Genomic DNA, 21,911 nt, shown 5'->3' on the forward strand with positions numbered 1-21,911 from the left:
CCCCCCGCGTGCACTGAAATGGGCGAGACAGAAGCGTAAGGCGGTTCTTAAAATGACAGAGGCCAATTTCAAGGTGTTTAGAAGAGTAAGTGATGAGAAGATAAGTTTATTTTCTACTTAAACATAAAACAGCATTTTAATAACTAAAGGTGACATAGATGCTTTATTATGGTATAGTATTTAAATATATGGCCGAGAAACACTTAATATGGCCCCTTTAAGGTATTGACAGTCAATATTTTACCTGTTGTAGATCCATTTTGAATGGCCCCAGTTTAGAAAAAAATAACTGAACTCTGATTACAATGACAAGCTAGCAAGCTAGCTAGTTTGAGCGACCAAAGCTGACTGTTGCTACTTGAAATGTATTCAAACATTTAAAGCAGTTAGTGATGATGTTACTTTATAAAACTTTACATTGTTGTCAGTTTTGTGTGGTTTAGTCATTTATTCTACAGTAATTTGGAAACACAAACAACATCAGCCCAGCTAGAGATAGCTATGGTATCTTTGGTGTAATACAAAGGACTTATTGTAGCAATATTGCAGATTTTCTGTCAAATAATCATTTATTGCACGGTTGACACTGATTTAAAAAACTTAACAAGTAGTCTTACTTAAAAAATGCTACACAGTTTTGAAGATCAGTGCAGTTTAATATGACATCAATCCTTTAGGCAGTGTCAGACTAACTATTAACTTGTCAGTTTGGTCAGAAATAAACTCAGATTTATTTATTTGCCTTTGATATAATTATCATCACGTAGTTAACTGGATACACTTAACTTTTCTACCCCTTTACTCATATAGTAAACAATGCGGTGCCTGGCCAAGCCAATATGGTGCTCCTGGCAAGATTCCAGGTGGTGCCCCTTTTTTATTTTATTTTTTTAATCTCACTGCCATTTTACATTATACTGTACTTTACATACCCTTAGCATTTGTTTTAACTGCCTATGACACGGGGCCAGGCCTGAAACAATGAGCTGAACTATCTTAAATCTCATATTTTGGAATCAATGAATGAAGCCTAAGTCAACTGCTTTGATTCTTTTGCGTAAAAACCCACAAAAATCCTTTACTACTGATGTGAATCTCCAAGGTAAATAATTTGTCTTTACTTGTCACATCAGTTAGGATATCATGGTTACATTGCCGGCTCAATCTGTAGGGAAAATCTTCTCTCACTAATTCTACCATCCCAGCAAGACCCATTTAATCATCTATATTTCATGACATGGTGTTTACGCTACAGTGAAAGTCTGACTGKTTTTTTTTCTCTCCTTTAGCTCCTCTGGCCAGTGAGGTGTTCTATCCTCCTACGTTGCGATGAAATATAGATGTTAAGAGTCTGGAGAGTTGAGCGTCTCATCTGTCCCGGTGATACCATAAGGCAGCCATTAATAGTGTCACAGAGCATCAGACGTACCACAGGCACATAATTGGATCTGAGGACATAACTGAAAGCTCCTGCTTGAAAATCAACAGGGCCTTCCCAGGAGGCAGACCCTTAGTAGATTCCCAAAGACATTTGCAAAGCCCATCCACTTCCCTGCTGGGTTTGCGTTCCCCATTGCTTTTTTCTTTCTCACCCAGGTCAATTCAAGATGGCTTTTTGTTTCCTTTCTCTTTTTTTCCCTTTCTTTTTTATGGTGGCTTTGCAAGTATGCAAATACTTTGGATCTTTGCATAATCACAAGCAGCGGGACCATCTGTTGTTGGCTTGTTGACTTACCTTGTGTCTGCTTTTTAATGGTGTTTTCCTGTGTCTGAGTGATGTATTGGTGTATTAACAATGTGATAATCATTTAACCTCAAAAACTGCAGTCAGGCGTATGTGCAAACGTCTGAACATATGTTCAGTAAAATCTTCTGACAAAGAAGGATTTATAATCCTTGTGCAGGGATGGAACTAAAAGGAAGTGGGGAAACAAAACAACCAAAAAGGCATTATGTTTAGCCCTGGGATGGTGTGTGTAGGTCAACAAGAGATAAAAATGGTTGTTGTTGAATTTAAAAGTTGCTGTTTCAAGTGTCAGAAATTTTGTTGACAAGTGATATTTGTTGTAATGCGCTTCAATTTGTTTAAATGTTTTTAAATGTTCCTTTAAATGTTTTTTTTTTTTTTTGCAGAACATTAGCCAAACAACGGAGAAGGCTTTTAGCTCACCGCCACTCATTTGTCCTCATGAGGTAAGCCTCAGCTTTATTTCATGAAAAAACAATAATAATAAATAAGAATTCAGTGTTTATCTATTGCCACTGTCTATTTATATTTAGATTTTATTAATCTGATTTGTCTCATGTCAAGATCCTCCTTTATATGTATTTCTGAAGAACAGCACCTCAATCAACGTGGTATTCTTTAATTTGTACACTAAAACAACAATTTCTTTGTGTGTCCGCTCTGTGCTCTGTTAATCATTTAAGTCTTATTTAACATTAGTCAAGAAGGGCAGATTTATTCAATGCTAATTAGTACCTAACAGCCACAGTCAAAGTCATTATTTCACTCTGATGGTCTCAAGTCATCTCAACACTCTCAACTCCCCTTCAACCTTTACTCCTGATGCATGCTTCTTGCAAGCTGTGATAATGTGCTATACAGTGAAATTCACACAATTTTAGTTCACTTAGCACCAAGCGTGTCAAAAATGCCCGCGTCCTTTTCTGGATGAATGGCTGTTGTGGTAGAGAGTGGCATATTGCAAAAGTGGACCTTGGTAAAAAGAGCCCAATGGATGGAAGCTGTCTGACAGGCTGTCATCAAGCGTTCAGTCTAACACGGCTCTGCATCCCTAATGCACAGCTAGCTGGCCAAAATGACTCTGGCTGCGTTCACATGGGCAGTAAATAATAACAAAGTACGGATGGTCCTCCTCCCGCTATGTCAATGAGAAATTACATGGAAGGCAATTAACTTCTATGTAATTAATTCTTGTTTTGTTTTGTTGCCATGTAGGGTGTCTTTTCCAATGTGCCACATACTGCTGCTTCATCAGAGTATTAACAAGCAAAGATTGTAGGACAAAAAATATTTTGCTGGTTGTAGTTTTTTGTTTTGATTTTGTTTTTTCTGCTCCTTTTTTTGGTAGCTGAACCTAGGACTGCACTATATTAAAATACTGGTGTGGTGCATAATTATAGTTTTTTTACTGCAAATCTAAGAGCAGTTTTGGAGACTTCATAATTTTTCTGTCAATAAGCTAAAAGTAATGTACTGCATTTATTCAAGTATAATACATAAAATTAAATCCATAAAATCATCCATGAAGTTGGGGGGCAGTACTATGCTCGGATAAATATTTTTACTTATGTATTTTATTTTATTTTATTTTATTTGTTTTATTTTTAAGCCACTTCAGTAGAAAATAAAACTGAATGTTAGTTTCTTAATATCTGCATCATCAGTGGCTTTTTTTTCTTATGTATTTTAAAAGAAATATCGGCTTCATTCACAAAATGCCTGAGTCCGGAAATGGGACCACGACGTGAAAAGCAGTTGAAACGAGCTTACCTGTGACACTCCGTGCTTCAGAGCGAGATAGTAACWGATCCAAGCAGGCGACATGATGTGAAAAAAAGTAAAAATGGCAGTCCTGCACCTTAGTAATAACAAACTAATGGCATTAGCATGTGATTGGGCCGCTGCTGGAACAACAACAAACACATGTTCGTCTAATGGCTGCCGTCTACCGGTGTTCTGAAAAAGTTTGTAGCCCTGAAAAAATGTTTCCCCACCAGAGGGGGCGCTCACACGTAGGAAGTAATCTGCTTTCCCCCCACAAGATGGCCCAAATCTCATGTGAAGTCTCTGATTTTGTGTTCTCGCATTCTGGTGGATAATGTGTAAAATGCCAGAAATCACATGATGCTCAAAATCATAGTTTGCTGATATATATTTGTTGTCAAAATACCTTTTAGTACTTATGTTGTTAAAATAAAATAAACAGTACAATGATCGTTTTACTGATATGTATAAAGACTGCAAAGGCTGACAAATCTTAAGTCTGTATGAAATTGGAGGTAGTTTGAGGATTAATTTTTTATGCTTTTTAAGCTCAAAACATGGGGGGGGGTCATGTTATACATGAGATCATATTATACACGAATAAATACGGTAATTGGAAATGGAATGCAATATAAAAGGAGACATACTGTATGCTTTTAACKTCTTCTTTTTCACATTTAAATTATTCCGTTGGGATCTGTATAAAGTGGAACTACTATGCTTTGGTCTGAATTCATCCTTATTGTAATTTATTGTAACCGAGGTGTGTCTCAGATCAACTGGTTTTGAGGCTGTCTCTTTAAATTCAGAGGAGGGACTTCACACCCCGTCCCCCTTCAGCCAATTCTAGTTTTAAAGAGGGGTATACAACTATATAGCAGCACAGAAACATTTTAATAACAAATTAATTAAAACATATCAGCAACACTCGCCCATCCAGCTTTACATGTTGGAGCCAGAATCTGACCCAGAGCCAGAGGACAATGAACAAGTTGTAGTTGGTAAGTCCAGAATTTAGTTGGCATTTCCATTGCAAATACTGTGATGCATTGGTGCAGAAAATGTCATAAAACTAGAGTAAACTGAACAGGTTTAAAAATATGACCCAAACAGAATATAAAGATATCTGGGAGAGGCTAAATTCTAATTTTATGCACTCCTACAGCCTCCAAGTACACAACAAAATGTATTTCATGTCTAAAAAAGTGGATTTCAAGTGATATGTCCACTTTAAATGGTGACTGAAACAACTGTGTAATGTTTGAGATTGGAGTCATTTTACGGCAATATTCATCTTTGGTTTTGACTCCACCTTTAGTGTTAATCTCCTTGGTCTGATCAGAATTAAACCCAGTTTCTTTATACTAAGGTTGTTCAAAGAGYTATGTACAGGGGATACCAACTGTTCATCCCTTTTTTATTAAAGTTCACATCAAATGATTTGAACAATTGCTTTAAAGCATGGTTGAGCAAAGAAACATTTGGTCGGACACTCAGAATGAGTTCCAACTTCCTACATTTTGGTGTCTTTTAAAAAAGAAATAGCAGTTTCACATGTTAGTGAAAGATGTCATGTTGGAACATCTTTCTAGTTAAAGCTTTGCAGAAATAGTGTTGTCTCTATAATTTCATCCATCCACCTAATTTCTGTCTCCTTGTGGATCCTTATCTGACTCCTTCCCTTTGTTTTTGTTTTTTTTTTTTGGTTGTTTTTTTTGTTTTTTTAACAGTTGATCAGGGCTGATGTAATGGGGGGAACACCGTGGGTTTGTGGATGGTGTTATTCAGGTTTTAGCTGTTAGAAGCAGAACATAATCTCCCTCTAGTCAGCTCACATTAGTCTCCATGATTCGCACCAGTCCAATATGTGCGGCGAATGCAATGGACCAGCTGGGGTAATTTAGGATGTCAGTCAGCTCGGGAGGCTGGTAAAATGAGTAAATGGCTGAATATGAGTTAGAGTATTCTGATTATAATGTCTCTCAGAATAGAATATTCTCTGTCTTTTTAAACTTTTTTTTATCTGTTTTGTGTGCATCCCCCCCGATAGACACTGAAATGAACAGAGGGCTTTTAAACTGACTGCTCTATGATTATATTAAGAGTGCGAGAGAGCGAGGAAAGAGGAGGAGGGAGGAGATCTGATGCCCAAGCACTAAGTATATATAATTGCTTCTTGACACACTGGCCAAATTCTGCGGTGCCAGGATCTGAGCGAAGATGATTAACGGCTGTCCAAGTGGGTGGGCACTGCAGGTCGTTCAGGGCCTTTGGTTTCCATAGTGATACTAGTCTAAAGGCCATATATTGCATGGCAAATATCCCCAAGGTCCACACATTGTTAAACTACAATTATAACTCACATCAAGAGCATTGTCTGTCCACAGCAAATCCTGCTACTCATCCACCCAGCATTCTCCTCCTTTTTTCTTCTTTCTCTACTCTTTGTTCACCTCTGTTTCCCTTAAACGGCCCTTTCTTGCTAGCAAGATGATAAAGAGTGAAAATATCGCATTGTGTGAATAATTGATGGGTGGGTTCACCTCAGAGCATCATTACAGTACGTATTCAGAGTAAGAGGTGAAGGTAAGATCATATTTCTGACACGAGGCTTCAGGCGATTGAAATCATGAAGGTTTTTTTATTTTCAAAGGGTTTTCTTTTGCGTCTGCAGCATTCGTTACCGCTTTTCGGTGTTGCATGACAGGGACGAAATAAAACATAATTAGGAATGCAAACACAACTGTAGGAAAACATTTTAGTAACACAGCTCTTTCTGAGGTGTGTACTCGTAGTTATTTATTTATTTTTTTTTTTTGAGGGGGTATAATGTATAAAACTGTTGATTTTCAATTTTTGCTACATGAGTAAGCACATATGAGACATATTTATAGGTATATGTACATAAAGAGCACAACAAAAATAGGTGACAGATGGAGGCGGTAAGGGGTGGGGGTTGAGATCAAGCAATTCTGACAACATGGGGTCTGCACCATGTTCCTGGCATTCTCTTAAGTATCCAACCTAAACTGCACGTTCCACAAAATAATTTCCCTTTTTTCTCGTGTGACATGCTACGTATTGTACATGTTTAGTGCCAAAAATGCTCGATAAACTTCCTTAAATCATGCTTTTAAATCCTTCATTTCACATTGAAATCATTCAGTTGGGGTCTATATAAAGTGGAACTGCAATGCTTTGGTCTAAATTCCTCCTGATTGTAACTCCACAAGCCCTTCTTTCACCCCTTTTCTGAGGTGTGTCTCAGATCAACTCGTTTTTAGGCTGTCTCATTTAATCAAACGAGGCACTTCACACCCCACCTCCAGCTTACAGATCAGTCCATTTTAATTAGCAGCACAGAAACCTTTCAGAAGAGGATCTTGCTGTGAACTCCTAAAGACTCCAAGTACACAATAAAATGTATTTAATGTGGATTTTGCATGTATCCCCTTTAACAAACGTGTTTCCCATAAATTTSATGAATGTAGACTCCCTCGTGGTCATGGATAAAAAAAAAAATCTTATTAACACATATTGTGTTCAGCAACATTTTGAAGCCAAGTAAAGGCCAATGATGATTCATTAAGTGTAATAATAAAAAAAATAAAAATCCCTGGCATCCAAACAACAGGCTTGTCATGCAGCAATTAAACTTAGTTTTAAGCATCACTGAAACTATCAGTGGTTAGCGAGGCATGTTCCTGAACATGTAGATCCAACGTTGTCTTTCGTGAAAGCGCACTGACATGTGCATTTAATCAATNCACACACACACACACACACACACACACACACACACACACACACACACACACACACACGCAACTCAGCTGAAGTAAATATGATCCCAGAAGACAAGAAACAACAACCTATGGCTCCATCTGGGTGCCCGAGGTTGCATTGGTGACTATCGTCAAACAAATAATGCTTTGCGACTCAAAAAAAAGCAATCCAAAAGGTCATTTGTGACCTCTGGGACCAATGCTGTGCAGCATCTGTCACTAGCAAACACTGCATGTCTGTGTCAAATGGCAAAAGGTATGCAGCATAGTCAGCCTGCCATGTAATAAAGGCAGCAGGGCCCACATTTACCCAGCATCACTGTCACAGCTGCGTTAACAAGCCGCTGCCGCATGCGAGCCTACCTGCAGAACATCCAGCATGCTTCACTGTACACATGACTGGATGGATAACTTGAAGCTGGTCAAAGCACAGCAAAACATTATGCAAACATTTTACATATGCACAAACTTTTAAGGTCACACTTAGAAGTCATGTGCGTACAGATGACTAAATTCACATCTATATTCTGTCTGCAGTTATTCCCCTTAAAAAAAAAAACCAAAACCATTAGACATGGCAAATAGCATGCACTTATATGAAGCTTCTGCCTGAGCGAACTGCTTTACAGGTGTTGCTGCCTCTCAAATACACACATTATTGCAATTCAGGTTGAGGGTCTGCCACTGGGAGCAACTTCAGTTGAAGTGTTTTTCCAGAGGAAAAGGATGAAGTGAGATCCTAACCCTGTGGATAACAGCCCTCACCCTCACCTTATTTACCTATTCAATTAAATGATCATCATTTCCAAATATTTGTGTACTGACCAACACATAGAACTTCAAAATTTCACTTTAATGTCAAAGTATTAAACTAACTCTATCTTATTGTGAAAGGGAATGGACTTATAGCCTTGTAAATGATGATGTGAGTGATTTCATTTAATATTGTGAGATTTTGCGAAACATTTCGTGTTCTTAGTGCGTGTTGAGGATGACTCTCAGAAACTACCACATTCAATTTTAGCTCAGTTTTCTTTTATTTTTCTTATTTTTGTCAGAGTTGCAGCTATAAAAAGACTCCAATAGTTAACTGTACAGTGTTAGGAACAGACTTTACGTAATCATTCATGAGAGGTTCTCAGAGTATAAATTGTGAGTGAATCACGCAGCTACTGATATAGCAAATTGTATTGCAAAATCTGTAAAACTTACAAATTTACAGCCATCTATGTGTTTACTGAGGTCAGTTGGCTGTGGTAGCCATCTTAAATTGAGTTCAGTCCAAAAGCATTAAATTTAAGCATTGATTAATTTGAACTGGGACTGGGCATCCATTGTCTTCACCCACTTCTTCGTTTCAGGGACACTGGTGCCCATGTGCAGCAGTCACAGTGTGAGGGACGGGGTACACTCTGGACTGGTCACAAGTCCATCACAGGGACACATTAAGACAAACATACCATTCACGCTCTTACTCAAAGGGACAATTTAGAGTTACCAATTAACAGTCACGTATTTGGTCTGCGGAACGAGTATGCGGAGAAAAGTTGGAGAGAACATGCAAACTCTACCCAGAAAGGGAAACTTTCTTCCTGAGGGGCAACAGCTCCACCAACTGAACCACCGTGCCACCACATGACAGAATAATTTATTGAACTTATTTTTTTGCTGCAATATCAAGCTGTACAATGTTGATATAGAGAAGGATTGCAAAATCTTGCACACACCTTGCATGCCAATAAGATGTTTGGCAACCAGATGGACCCCCACTGCTGTAAATGCTTGCAGCTGACTGAGATGAAAGTGGTCAAAATGCTAAATGCATAAAGAGTTTTTCCATCTGTTATGATGACAGAAAGGAAAAACAGCAGAGAGGGAAATGTCCTTATTGCAAGCGATAATGTAATATTCAGCAATAATATTGAAATGAAGGGGTGGGGTGGATTCTAATCTTGTGAATGTCTGATTTCAAACATTCACTTCATTTTACTGGTACTTCTGAATGCTTCGCAAGGTTCAGTATATCTTCAGGAGGAGGGGTGACAATGCGTACGCTTCATGTTTGATATGATTTCTCTTGTCACATCATTTCCACAACAGTGGTTAATGGCATCAAAAATTCAGGGAAAACTGATGAAGGAATATATCATGCACATATCCCTCTAAGCCAATGTGCAGTGCTCGTATGTCTGCATCAGACCACACATTCATGTGGAACAAATCAATAATATTCCATTTCTAACCAAATTCCTCTTTTCCAATGGTGAAATCCAATCTTCATGGACACACTAACAAATCAGATATCCTGACGGCTGCATTAGAAAAAAAGAAATACAAAGATGACATTGGTTGGTCTATATACATATAAAAAAACATATCATGCATAATATGTGAGGAAAAGGCTTATCTGACAAATTTCTCCCAGAATTCTTATGAAGTGTAAATGAGGCAGCGTTGTACAGTATATTTCCCAAATCTCCTGCACTGTTGGCTCGCTATCTCTCTTGCTGCCTGTCCTTTAATTCCTCTCACTTGCCACAGCCCCTCGGCCCCCATATCCAGCTAAACCAATCAGGGATTTGAGGGCCTCACTTCCAATCAATTACCACCCAAATCAGTGCAGAGGCCTTTGATATAGAATCATTTGTCAAATCAGTGCAGATGGCCGAGGGCAGGTACCCCTGTGCCATAGGCCATATCCACGTGGAAATCTCTGCACAAGTTGGACTCTCCCGATGCTCCCCAACCCATTAATAGGAAGTCGGTGTGCTCGAGGACTGCCATCCAGCCGCATGGATTGCAAATGTAGAAGGAATTTAGCCTGTCCAGAGGATAATACCAAAACTTATATTCAGACAATTTTCTAAGTCAGGTGAAATGTGATTTTGCAAAGTTCCTGCTTGAGGTGCACATATGGATTGGATAAGAGCTGCAGAAATAACACCCAAGGTTCTTTTTAAAATACATAATTAAAACATTGATCTGCTGAGACAGAATAAACTTCAATGTTTGAGACAGCACACTGAAGTAAATGACTTAGTGAACCACAGTTTTTTTTTTAAATGCTAAATGAGAAAATAGCTTAATGCCAAATTTTCAATTTAGATTCAAGACATATACTGTATACTTAGCACAAAAAATAAAGAATTTTGTGTTTTATAGATTATTTCTTTGATGCAACAATGTTTCTTGGCAATAAATCTTACACTGTTGGAAAGTCTGTAAATTTCCCTTTTAAATGGTGCCACATTTGTAAGGAACATGCATCTGTGGGATGAATGTGGGTTGCACACATGATCAATTAGCCAAATCTTCCCTGCCAAACATCGTACTTTGCTGTTGACACTTGTCTTGAGCTGGTACAACCAAGTGCTGCCAATCAGGTCGAAGATTTATTGCCAAGAAACATTGTTTGAACAAAGAAATAATCTGCCAAAGTCAAATGTCTTTACGTTTTCTGCTAGGTTTAGTATGTTAATGACATCAAAAATGCTTTATTTTCAAAAATTATGGAATGCTTGTTATCCTCTGCATCACATGCCAATATCTTAAACAAAGATCTCACACATCATTTGCTAGTGCTTGAAGTATGAGTTAAAGATTATTTTCAGCTGCCATTTTTAGCTCAGTATCTGTAAAAATGACTGCACATTAGCAATTATTGTGTTTCCTAAGGTCACTGTAGTGGCAGTTTTGCAATTCCAAGGCTGCCGGTTCAAGTCCAGGTCACATCAAAAAGGACGTCCGGCTTAAAACAATTGCCAAATAGTTGGTACAAGTTGGCTTGCTGTGGCAACCCCTGCAGTAGGGAGCAAGCAAACGAAAGATGGACACATATTCATTAAAATGCCACAGCATATTTTGTGGTCTCCATGGATTACCCTGCAGTTAATTCAGCCTTTTTGTTTTAATGTAAAAACATCTCAGATAATAATACTTGTAAGAAACGCATTAACTGAACATGTAATATATTTGTTTGGTAAACATTTCTGTCGACTCAGTAAACACAAGTTAATAAATTGAAAGATTTTCAATACAAGCTTTGTGGAAATGTAAATTAACAGTTTTTCTGAATAATCAAACAAGTTTTTAAACGTGTGTGTGTTTCTTCTTCTCTTGTTTGACACGATCAGCACCTTGACGGCAACGCTCGGTTCACTGAGTTCAGTAAATTAAAACGCTCTTGCCAAGGCTAATTTACTGCCTGCTACAATCTACAGAAATTACAGCTGGCATATTCTAAACACAAGACACAAACAATTACACAGCTTCTGGGGTCACCTAATCACCTGCTTCCCATGAAAACATATAAAATCAAGTACCTCACTGCAGATAAGGTGTTGGATTTTGGTGAGACAGGCAGGTCAACAGGAGGTAGTGCATTATAGTTTGAAATTCTTTTTAAGTCAAATTTAATGTGCAAAGGTGATAAATAGAAAAGCTATAGGTTCATCCTGTCTCAGCGTGAGAGGATCTTAGTCTAAAACTAAAAACTCAGTAAAGTATTTTAGACCTTTAATTATAATACGCATCACTAAAGTCTTTGTCTACACCCTGTCGAGTCAAGTATCCTTGTAAAGCTTTCTTTCTCAGCAGTGATTCACTGTGCGTTTAAATGAAGTGATGAGCGGGTTAATTTTCCCTCATTGGACGGGGACTGGGCTTTAAATTAAAATCGATCCTCCGAATCGCCGCCTTTGCAGCAGGTAGCTTCTCGAGAACTGCCTGCGTGGAAAGAGATCAGTAAACTTAAAAGTGTTTATACATGTACACATTCTCAAGCTGTGACCAGGAAGCGTGTTGCCTTTGATGTGGAAGTGCATGTAACGCTGCGGCGCACGCACGTTTTGTGGTATGCACCTCTCAAAATAATCAGTGAGCTGTCGGGAATACCTGCTCTTCATCTTAAAACCCCCACCAGAAGCATTGCAAGAAACTGACGGATTGAAAAACAAAATAGAAAACCCCTCCATGTTTTTCTTTCACTCTCTTTTTCTCTCGRTGGTAGGACTTAAAAAATATATAGAAAAGCATCTACTCAATCTTGCTTCTTTTTGAACAGAACCCAAAGTTATGAGAGTGCTGGACATGTTTATGATCAGTGAAGCTTAATGGATGGATTTTGTATTGAGAAACAGTGACTAAGTTAAAAAAAAAACAGCACCAACTCTATATTCACCTGTTAGTTTTACAAACCCTCACTGGAGCCTGTTTTTAATAACGGACACACCGCTGTGACAATTCATTGCCARGTTCCCCACTCCTCCTGGTAATATGCTCATGCTGTGACGAATAATGGTGTAAAATGTGAGTAAAAGTTACATAGTTGGAGGTTTGGAAGTTAGTTAGCAGAGGTTTTAAGTGWACTGTTGTTTTGTTTTGTTTGCACTTTGGGCCTTGTACATTTTTGTTCTTAATATAAGGATGTCAGACATGGTGTTTCCAAAGACTCTCAGCTACTACTACATTAAATTTTAGCTCAAGATCAATAAAACTAGCTGAGTTGCAGCCAATTTTATTTAGACTAACCTCGATTAGCTGTAGTGTCCTTCTTGAACTGGGTTTAGAGATGGGATAAATGGCTCTTTAAATGGATTCGGATTTTAACGAGCCATTTGTTTCATCGAGCCRTTCAAAAGAGCCRTCCAACTGTGWASGAGTTATGGAATTTGGAAGGAGTTATGTCATCACGTAGGGATATACATGATGATGTCACTGCTTCACATAGGCGGAAACCATATGTTTTGTCAAGCAGAATCCCACGCCCCCTTTCCTTCTTAGTTGCCGTGCGTCCCCCACCCACCGCCTGTTTTCTGTGACAAAGCAAAGAAGGAGTGATTATCTATGTTGTTTAGGAGCAAAAAAAAGATATTACAAGAAATAAAAATAAATGAAACTACAGATGGCTCTTTACTGTCTGCAGCTCRGTTCCTCACATTTGTTGGAAGGAATTGTTTAAAAGATTTGGATCATTCGCAAACATTGCATCTCTAATTTGGGTTGACCAAAAAGTTAATCAATTTAAGTTGGTAATATAATGATTACTTTTGACAGCTTATATAAAACCTATCCAATGTTTAATGAGATGTTTTTTCAAAACAACAAGCAAACAAACACACACASAGAGAGACAGGCAAAAATATTACTGCTGTTTCCCTTTGGCAGCAGGCAATAAAAATGCACTTTTAACATTTGAGTAATATTGAATGAATCTACTCTAAATTGGAACAGATCCTAAAAATGACATGTACAGGTGATCTGGCGCACAGCACCTGGAACGGAAGAATAGGAAACTAGAAAAAGTCGGCAATATTGACGCAAACAATAAATAAAATCTTTGAAATGAAAAATGTTTAAGTTATGGATGAAGCATTAATCATACAAGAAAAGACGGAAGATTCATGTCTGAGTTGGAGGAAACTTTCTTGTAATGATTTTATTCATGAGCAAAGTTTTGTTCAGTGCCTTCATGTTTCAATTATGTATCCTGGCCTTTTATTTTATTCCTCCCTTACCATTATAAATCAGTGCAGCGCAGTGAGATGACATGGATGCCGTCCCTCTGTTCTTTGTGCTAAAATAAAGCACGTTCTCTTGCATCRTTTGAGGTAGTTTCTTTTAGAATGTGTTTTCAGATCAACACAAACAACTGTGTCTCCAAACACAAACTTGCACYCTTTGAAAGGATGTGTATTGCCCACCATCCTCTATGGCAAATTTCTGAWCAAATGTTTAGTTTGATCTGACAGCACTCAGAATGTGTCATGGGGATAAATCTCAGCTACTAGATGCTAATATTTAGCTCAATGTTTGTAAAATTACCTGAGTTATAGCCTTTTTTCCTGTTTGATATGATTGATCAGCTGCGGTGGCCATCTTGAATGTAGTTTGGCTCCAAACGCTACTTGCTTAGAGCCAACATAACCCTTGGTGAAAATGAGTTTGACACCCCTTCTATGATACAACAGGTGTGCGATATACMCATTTCACTTTTGTTTGTGGGTTTTGCCAAAAATCAAACAAGCCCCGASACCTTTCTTTTTTCTGTGATGGTAAAGGACAAAAATGACATTTTTAATGCCGCATCACACATTTCACAATGGCAGAAAAGCCTCATGTTACATTGGACAGAAAATTTTAACGCGCAAGTGCGAAAATAATGGAAAGAAAAAATAATAATAAGGTGAAAATGAATATAAGCGTGTAAACTCTCTAGGCACGAACAAGCAGCATTGCTCAGGATATTTTTTTCACCCTCTGCCTCTGCATATTTCACACTGGCATAGTCTTTTGAGATGCAAGTCATACAGACAGAATTTGACTGTGCATGCTAAAAAGGCATAAATGCAGGAAGAAACAAAAACATAACCAACAGATGACCTTATTATACTCTGTATGTAGCATGCTGTAGCCGTATTGCTTCTATTTGTCATTATTACCACCTGCTATAAGAGTGAGTAGGAGGAATATCAATTTGACAAAGAGGGCCTCTGACTAAATGTTAAGGAGCCCCCCGTCATGTGAGACACATCCCCACTGTTCTGAGTGGGCAGATATGGCTGTGTTTTACTACTTATGGATATTCAATGGAAGAGCACAGAGTGAGTGTTGCTGTAATAAGGCATTTACCAATGCAGAGTAGCACTGTGCACTGTGAGAACATATGTTAATGTGTTTTGAGTGTGGCCAAAGAAACAGCAAGACATTTGGGGAAAAAAAAACACATAGGACTGGCGTCCTGTAGCAAACATTTGCCTTGTACAGAAATATTAATATGACTGGAACACAGTGTTGGAAGGAGGACTGAAATTACTACAAGCAGTGAGGAGAAGTTTTCTTTGGTGGAGATGATGGACCCCAATCGAGTAAGGCAGGCTGTGGACAAGGAACAGCTTTGTACTAAGTAACTTTTAAATTACATCATCATCAGAAGCAGCAGCAGCAGCAGCAGCAGYGTACTTTGAACTGGCCAGTAATGTCGACATTTAGGGAGCTACATGTCATGGGGCATGGTCTACTTTTGTTGGAGAATTCATGAGAACTGACAGTTTTCTCCTAATATGAAGTCACTTTTAACAGTTAAAAACATGCAATGTAACACTTTAATGTAGACATGACCAGTGGTGCTCAAAGGGGAAATTTTCTGGCCACCACTGGACCCCCATGAAAGAATCACCCCCCATTTAAAAAATGGGTTCACACAAACCATGCATTCATCTTCTTGAATCAAGTCATAAATGTAAAACCATATAAATAAATGCAGAATTACAAGGAGTACATAAATAATTACTAATTTCAATATRTGTATATATTTTCTGCTGCTTATAATTTCCAACTGAGTGATGCGCTGAGTCAGTGAGGAAAACTAATTCTAGTCTCCACCTAAGTGGGGTGATAATGTTTCCAAAGRGCAGATAAGGCATGCAGATCCAGCAGTTTGGAATAGTTGTGGTTTTTGACTTTCACACCTATATGTGTTGAAAAAATATTAACATCAGCATAACAATTGTGATAAATTTCTGTTATACTGCACAGCCGTATTCTTCATCAGTTGTTCCGCTAAGTAAAAGTGAAATAAAGAAGGCATGCTGTTTGCTGCAGAGTTGTTTGACATCCATGTTGTTTGCCACTTGTCAGCATTTCTCACCACTTTCAAACATGATTAATGAAGTGTAAAAGAACCAGTCAGACAGTGGAGCTGATTTTAAAGACAACTGTATTAACTAGGCTTTAAGCGCAGTCAGATGTTTGTTTAAGTAGTAAATAATTTGATCAAAATTATTTAAACATTTTTAGAATAATCTTTAGAATTTCACAGCTAAAGAAACTTTAATAATGTCATGTTAAAAACAGCTAATTTAGAGAACAAAATGTTTTACAATGTCTGATTATCTTTTTTTAATACTTGCATGCTAACACCTCCATTGTATTTATAAAATGCTACAGCAAGTAATGAGTTGTTACACACTGTGTAATAAAATACCACATAAAACAATTCTAGTAATTTMGTTTTTACATACATTCCATGAAAAGTATTGATATTGTCTCTACAACCAATCTTTTAAAATTAAAAATCGGTGTCAGTTTAGTGATGGAATACCATTTGAGTTAACAAGATACAAATGAAGTTGTTCCCAAATAGGACCTGTCAACATTTTCAGCCGAGAGCAGGCTGTTATTGTTGCAGCCATTAATAAAGTATTATCACTTCTTGTTGTTGGGTCCTCATCGAAATTTATAATGGGGCCACAGTCATTTGGATTGTTAATGATTCACAAGGTTCCCTGTGAAATCTTTATGCCTGTGGTAATATGTGAACAACGACAGTGAATACATTGGGAGGCCCAGATGACATCCGCTGAATAACATTACAGCTAACATCTGCGTGTTTAAATTTGAGACAGAAGCAACTCCCTCTGCGCAGCAGATCAATTCCGTAAAGGTTTCGGGAATCATTAATCAGTATCATCGGGGTGCTTTGTGTTTGTCAGTGAATGACAGTGAGTTGGGCTCCTTGCTTCAAACACGAGTCTGTGAATCGGGATGTCACTGCACATCACAATCTATGGACAATGCGCCTGTCAGTCTCAATGAAGAAATCTGTCACATGTTTCAATGGGAGACACATCAAACAGATGAACAATTCACATTACTACTGAATCTTGATAACAAGGTTTTGACACATCAGTTGGGCTCCTCAATTGCTTTTTAGATAGTTTCTCCTTGATAGAACACTTAGTGATCACTGTAATACTTGCACGTCATTGCTTTCTCATCAAACTTCGAGTCAAGCTGTTGTGACTCACCATGCAGAAGGCCGGGACATATAGACAGGGTTGTACTGTTTCTGGCTAGCTAAGGACATAGGTTAACATTGGCCAATGAAATATGTCATTTCATTCCACTCAAATATGGCCCTGTTTTTGTTATTCTAAAGAGCAGAAAAAACAATTCACTTGTATGGAATTTACMCAAATTATAACCTCCCATTATCTTTACACGCTTCTTTCTTTTCAGGAAACGAGTAAAGGGTGTCACTGGTTGCCATATTCAGCAGCCACTGTGCGAGAGGCACACACTGGTGTACACACTGGACAGGTGGCAAATCAATCCCAAAGCCACACCGAGACAAATATGCACTGTCTCACTCACACCTAGGGACAACTTTAGAGTTACCAATTACCTATGGGAGAAAACTGGAGTGCCCAGAGAAAACCCACACATACACCGAGAGAATATGCAAATTCCAGGTCCCAGGCCAGGATTCAATCAGGCAACCTTTTCACTTAGAGGACAGCTCTACCAGCTGTGCTACCATGCAGCCCCTCCACATTATAACCTTTGAGTGCAAAGCTTTGAGCAACTACTTGAAATTCGCCATAGGGGTAGAAACTTTAGAAATTATGTGAATAATAAAATGACATCTCAGAAGAGTGAATACATTTTTAACTTTAATACAAATCAATTTGTCAGGCTGCATTAAGGGGACCTACAACAGCTCTCCCTTCTGTGACAAGCAGAAAATGGCTCATGGTACAGCAGCCGTGATTTATTTTAGCACTGGAGATAGTTTTGCAGCACAACAGGCTCTAGTTTTCAGTGTTTCTTCTCCTCTCCTACCTTGTGTTGTGCGTTTGAGAAGAAACAACATCTTGGCTGTGGCTGACCTGTCTTCATTACTTCTGGCAATTAATAATGCAAGATCACATATTTCTCTATGTATGTTTAAATACCAGTTAATTTATTAGCATACATTGTAAAAGAGAAAAAAAAAACAGAATATGAATAAATCAAACCACATTAGCTTCTGAAAAGTGCTAATTGTAGTGAATATATAAAAGGAAAAACTCTCACCTAATGGCAACCATTATGATAATGGCCAAAGGTCACTATTATGTTCGTTTGGGCTAAAAAAAAGCAGGGTTTCTAATTAAAATAAGGAAAAGGGAGAAATTAATTTTACTACTTAATTAAATTAATGAAAAGAGAAGCAAAATGCGTATCTCTTGGAACTGAGTCCTATAGGATCACCAATCAAATCCTATAAAACAAAAAGGCTTTAACTTTTGGTGACCCTTATGGCACTACATTGTAGTTTCAGCAGTTGTGTTGTTGCAGGAAATCTTACAATAAAATCCCAAGACTTTAGCCAACTTAACCTCAGCAATGCATTATAAGGCAATCATTTCTGTATGCTGTGTGCTGTTAGCATAAAAGATTGCTGGGGCTGGTGTGTCAAAGTGCTGATGTCAAGGAACACCTTGCGTCTGTCTCAGAAACAGTTTCATGAACYTGCAGTATCTGACGCCTTGAAACTAAGGAAATGAGTTGGTCTTTTWACTAATTGATCAGGGATTGGTTTGAACTTTCTATTATGACTTATTGCCTGGGTTTCTAGTAAAAAAATTCTATTTAAATTTATATTGTATAATATTTCTCAACAGAATGCAAAACTGTGTAACACATTCTGAGTGTCCTTGAAAGACTGGAAAAGAAAACATGTCTTTATTTCACATTTTAAAACTTACAAAGTTACAAAGTACTTTTCGTGAAATGCATAGTAATGTATAAAAACAACATCTGAATAGTAGCAAAATAATATTAAGAGAAAAAAATGCAAAGAAGGCATCTAATGCAGGTGAATTAGACACAAAAACAGTATTGAAAGAGAAGGGTCTTCAGCTGTGTTTTAAATAAGGGCTATGCAACTGGCGGCCCGTGGTCTTCATCCAGCCCACAAGTGACTCCAGCCTGGCCCTCCAACAATCAAAGTTTCATAGTGACAAGTCAACATGAAGGTGTCATACAGATGCAGAAAAAAAGCTACAATTTTTCCAGTGTTGTTTTAATTAAAAAAAAAAAAAACTCCATGTGTGCATTGACAAGAGCTTCCAATGTCACCAAAAAATCTCCATATTTAAAAATATTCAGCATCGTGTGGACAGGGCCCAAAGAGCCCGTTCTAATTTTTAAAACAGCAGGTGACCTGGCATAACTGTGTTTTATTTACCCACACAAMATCAAAGAATATGACATAATCATATTAGGGTCATGTGACGGTGTCATTTTCTATTTGTGCTTAAATATATTTGGCTTGGTTTGTTTTGCCCTGTGCTGATGCAGCTGCTTAAATTCTGTGTATTTTACAGTAATCTACTGTACCTCTGTAGAATAAAAAGAAAGCAAAAAGTAAAAGCCAGCTGTATCCAAAGTGATCTTATCTAGGTTGTAACTTTTATTGTGWACATTATGAAATGGCCAGGTGTTTGTTTTGAGAATGCAAGAAGGTACTTGATATAGTTGGAAACAAAAGAAAACTTGACTGCAAGTAGAAAAAAAAGCTTTGTGTCGTGTAGAGTTTGGTATATTTATGTTAGCCTCGCCTCTATAAATACAGCAATAATGCTGACCAGGTGCAGGCCTTCATTGTGTGTGCGTGTTTGTTAGAAGGGAGTTGTCTTGCAAGATAATRTGTCATCATTTCAAGATGGCTTCGGGAAATTACTTTAGTTTCCTCTAGTGGTCCGTTCACTCCCCAGATCACAGTCTAATAAAACGCTTTAGTGGTAAGATGAAGTGTAACTTTCACAACACAGGCGCTACTGAAAAACTGTAAAAGAAAAAAAAATATCTTCATCAAGTCAGCGAAGCTCAAAATACCTATGTAACACCTCAGAAACCATGTTGTAGCAATGCTTCAACAAAGAAGGGCTTGTGGTTTACCTTACCTAATAAAATTGTCAATGAATGTATTTACAATACTGTTAAGACTACGCTTCGTCAGAAACCTCCAGCTGAAATATTATTTTCCAGTGCTTGGCTTTTTAACATAGACAGCATGACATCCTAAATTTGCATAGTGGTAAAGATCAATGTAGCTCTTGGAGGCTGCCGTGACACTTATTCAAAACAGCTCCTCTATTTAGCTTTGTGTAGTCTCTTGCAAAAAGGGGTGAGCAGGCACTGAGTGATGTGGGTAAGAAAGTCAGACACCTCCTCAGTCGTAGTCAGCCTCAAAGAGCATTTTGTCATGTATCTTCACTTGGTAAAGTACCTGCAACCCTCTCCCGTCACCACTGAATCAATGCCTCTTTCACACTTTTGATGCTGTTTGATGTCAGTGGAGATGTAAGAAAAAAAGTAATGGTATGGTTTAAAAAAAAAGCTCTACAACTAGCATAGATTTTCCAAATCTTTTTTTTTTTTTTTGGTGGCGGGATAAAAGAGTGTGTGATATTTTTTTAAGCTGGATGTCTCTTCATTTTGAAGGATGTCCTTCAGGCTCTACCTGAATTCTAGAGACAGCTTGACAAACCTCACTTTTGAATTTGGTTGAAAGCACGTCTAATTGAATTTTGATACGTAATTAAATCAAGCAATAAATCAGCCCAGATCCCACTGCAACCGACAATTCAACACTCCTGAGCACCAAAAGCTAATTATGATGAAGTTATTATCTCGGCCAAAGGGAGTTCTCTGAATTGCTTCTCCTGCATCGTGTAAAATCATTTCAGCCAGAATACACTCAACCTTGAGAAAAGGGCATCTCTTACGCGACGGCTCCGCAAGATCCTATAAATGTCACTTGTGCGGTTTGTAATGTGTCCGCTCTGAAACACTGTCCCACCTTGCAGTGGGTGATTACTTAAGTAAGAGTGAAGTGTCGGAGGCTCGCATCACACATTAATGTGCCGAGCTGAAAAGCAAAYGCATCTGTTTGTAGTCAGCAATTAGAGCTGCTTGTAATTTCTGTCAATAATCCCTTGATGTGTAGGAAGTGACGATATTGATTTAACATGGATTTGGAGCATCATCCTCGTCATCTGGTTCCCACTCTCGTATTGTTAATCAATTACATCCCCTGTGATTTGAGTGCGCTTTAGATGCCATGCTCTGTGCATGTAATCTCATGACATAGGGTATTAAATGAAGCCTAATTATAACATTGCAGCTATGTGCCACATCACACACTTTTAATACCTTCCTCTAAGAAGACAAATTGGTGTGTCGRTAAAGTGAGGTGTTGTATTTTGATTCAGTGTAGCGCACAAATGTTAAAGTTTGTCAAAGTTGTCATGTAATATATGCACAGATATGCATACATGAATAAAATRTTTTGAAATGATCTGCCTACTTGCAACCAGTTTGTTAAAGGGATAGCTCAGATCTTTTCAAAGGGAGTTTGTAGTCAGGGCACATATCTTACATGTTGATAGCTCTTTGGATGACCTCAATTTGAAGAAACAGTTACATTTTTACCATGATAGGTGTGCTAACCGCTAGCCTGAACAAGTAAGATAAACTGTACTTGTAAATTGGTGCTATTTTAAAACAACTTCAAACCTGWACATAAAGAGATTCATGCTAACGTYATTTTATAAACCTATTCACTGACGTCAATTTGAGTCACATGGGTAAACCGACAAACCTATTAAGATTTTTCAGCTGGAAGCAAACTACATTTTGCACAGAACTCTATAGTTAATTGCAAATATCATCATCAGCAGCTAGTTATAGCACTTCAGTAATGGTGTCGCTGAAATGACAACGTAATAGGAAAGGGACAGCATTGTAAAAGTTATAAAATTGCATTTGTATAAACTGCTATTTTTTAT

At 37.9% G+C, this 21,911-nt stretch overlaps 1 protein-coding gene across 3 annotated transcripts in view; it reads left to right on the forward strand.

The window, feature by feature from the left end:
- pcdh11 (protocadherin 11) overlaps positions 1 to 21,911 on the forward strand; it is a 158,528-nt gene that overhangs the window by 57,354 nt on the left and 79,263 nt on the right. For 2 of the 3 annotated variants that reach the window (XM_014006429.1, XM_014006437.1), the window contains one exon: positions 2,134 to 2,193. In XM_014006429.1, the coding sequence (XP_013861883.1) occupies positions 2,134 to 2,193 (60 nt within the window). Of the gene's footprint in view, positions 1 to 1,289; positions 1,991 to 2,133; positions 2,194 to 21,911 lie in introns of those variants that run through there. The other variant, XM_014006446.1, reaches the window with a different exon arrangement.

The sequence above is a fragment of the Austrofundulus limnaeus genome, unplaced genomic scaffold (assembly GCF_001266775.1).
Source record: "Austrofundulus limnaeus strain Quisiro unplaced genomic scaffold, Austrofundulus_limnaeus-1.0 Scaffold1, whole genome shotgun sequence".
Lineage (NCBI taxonomy): Eukaryota > Metazoa > Chordata > Actinopteri > Cyprinodontiformes > Rivulidae > Austrofundulus > Austrofundulus limnaeus.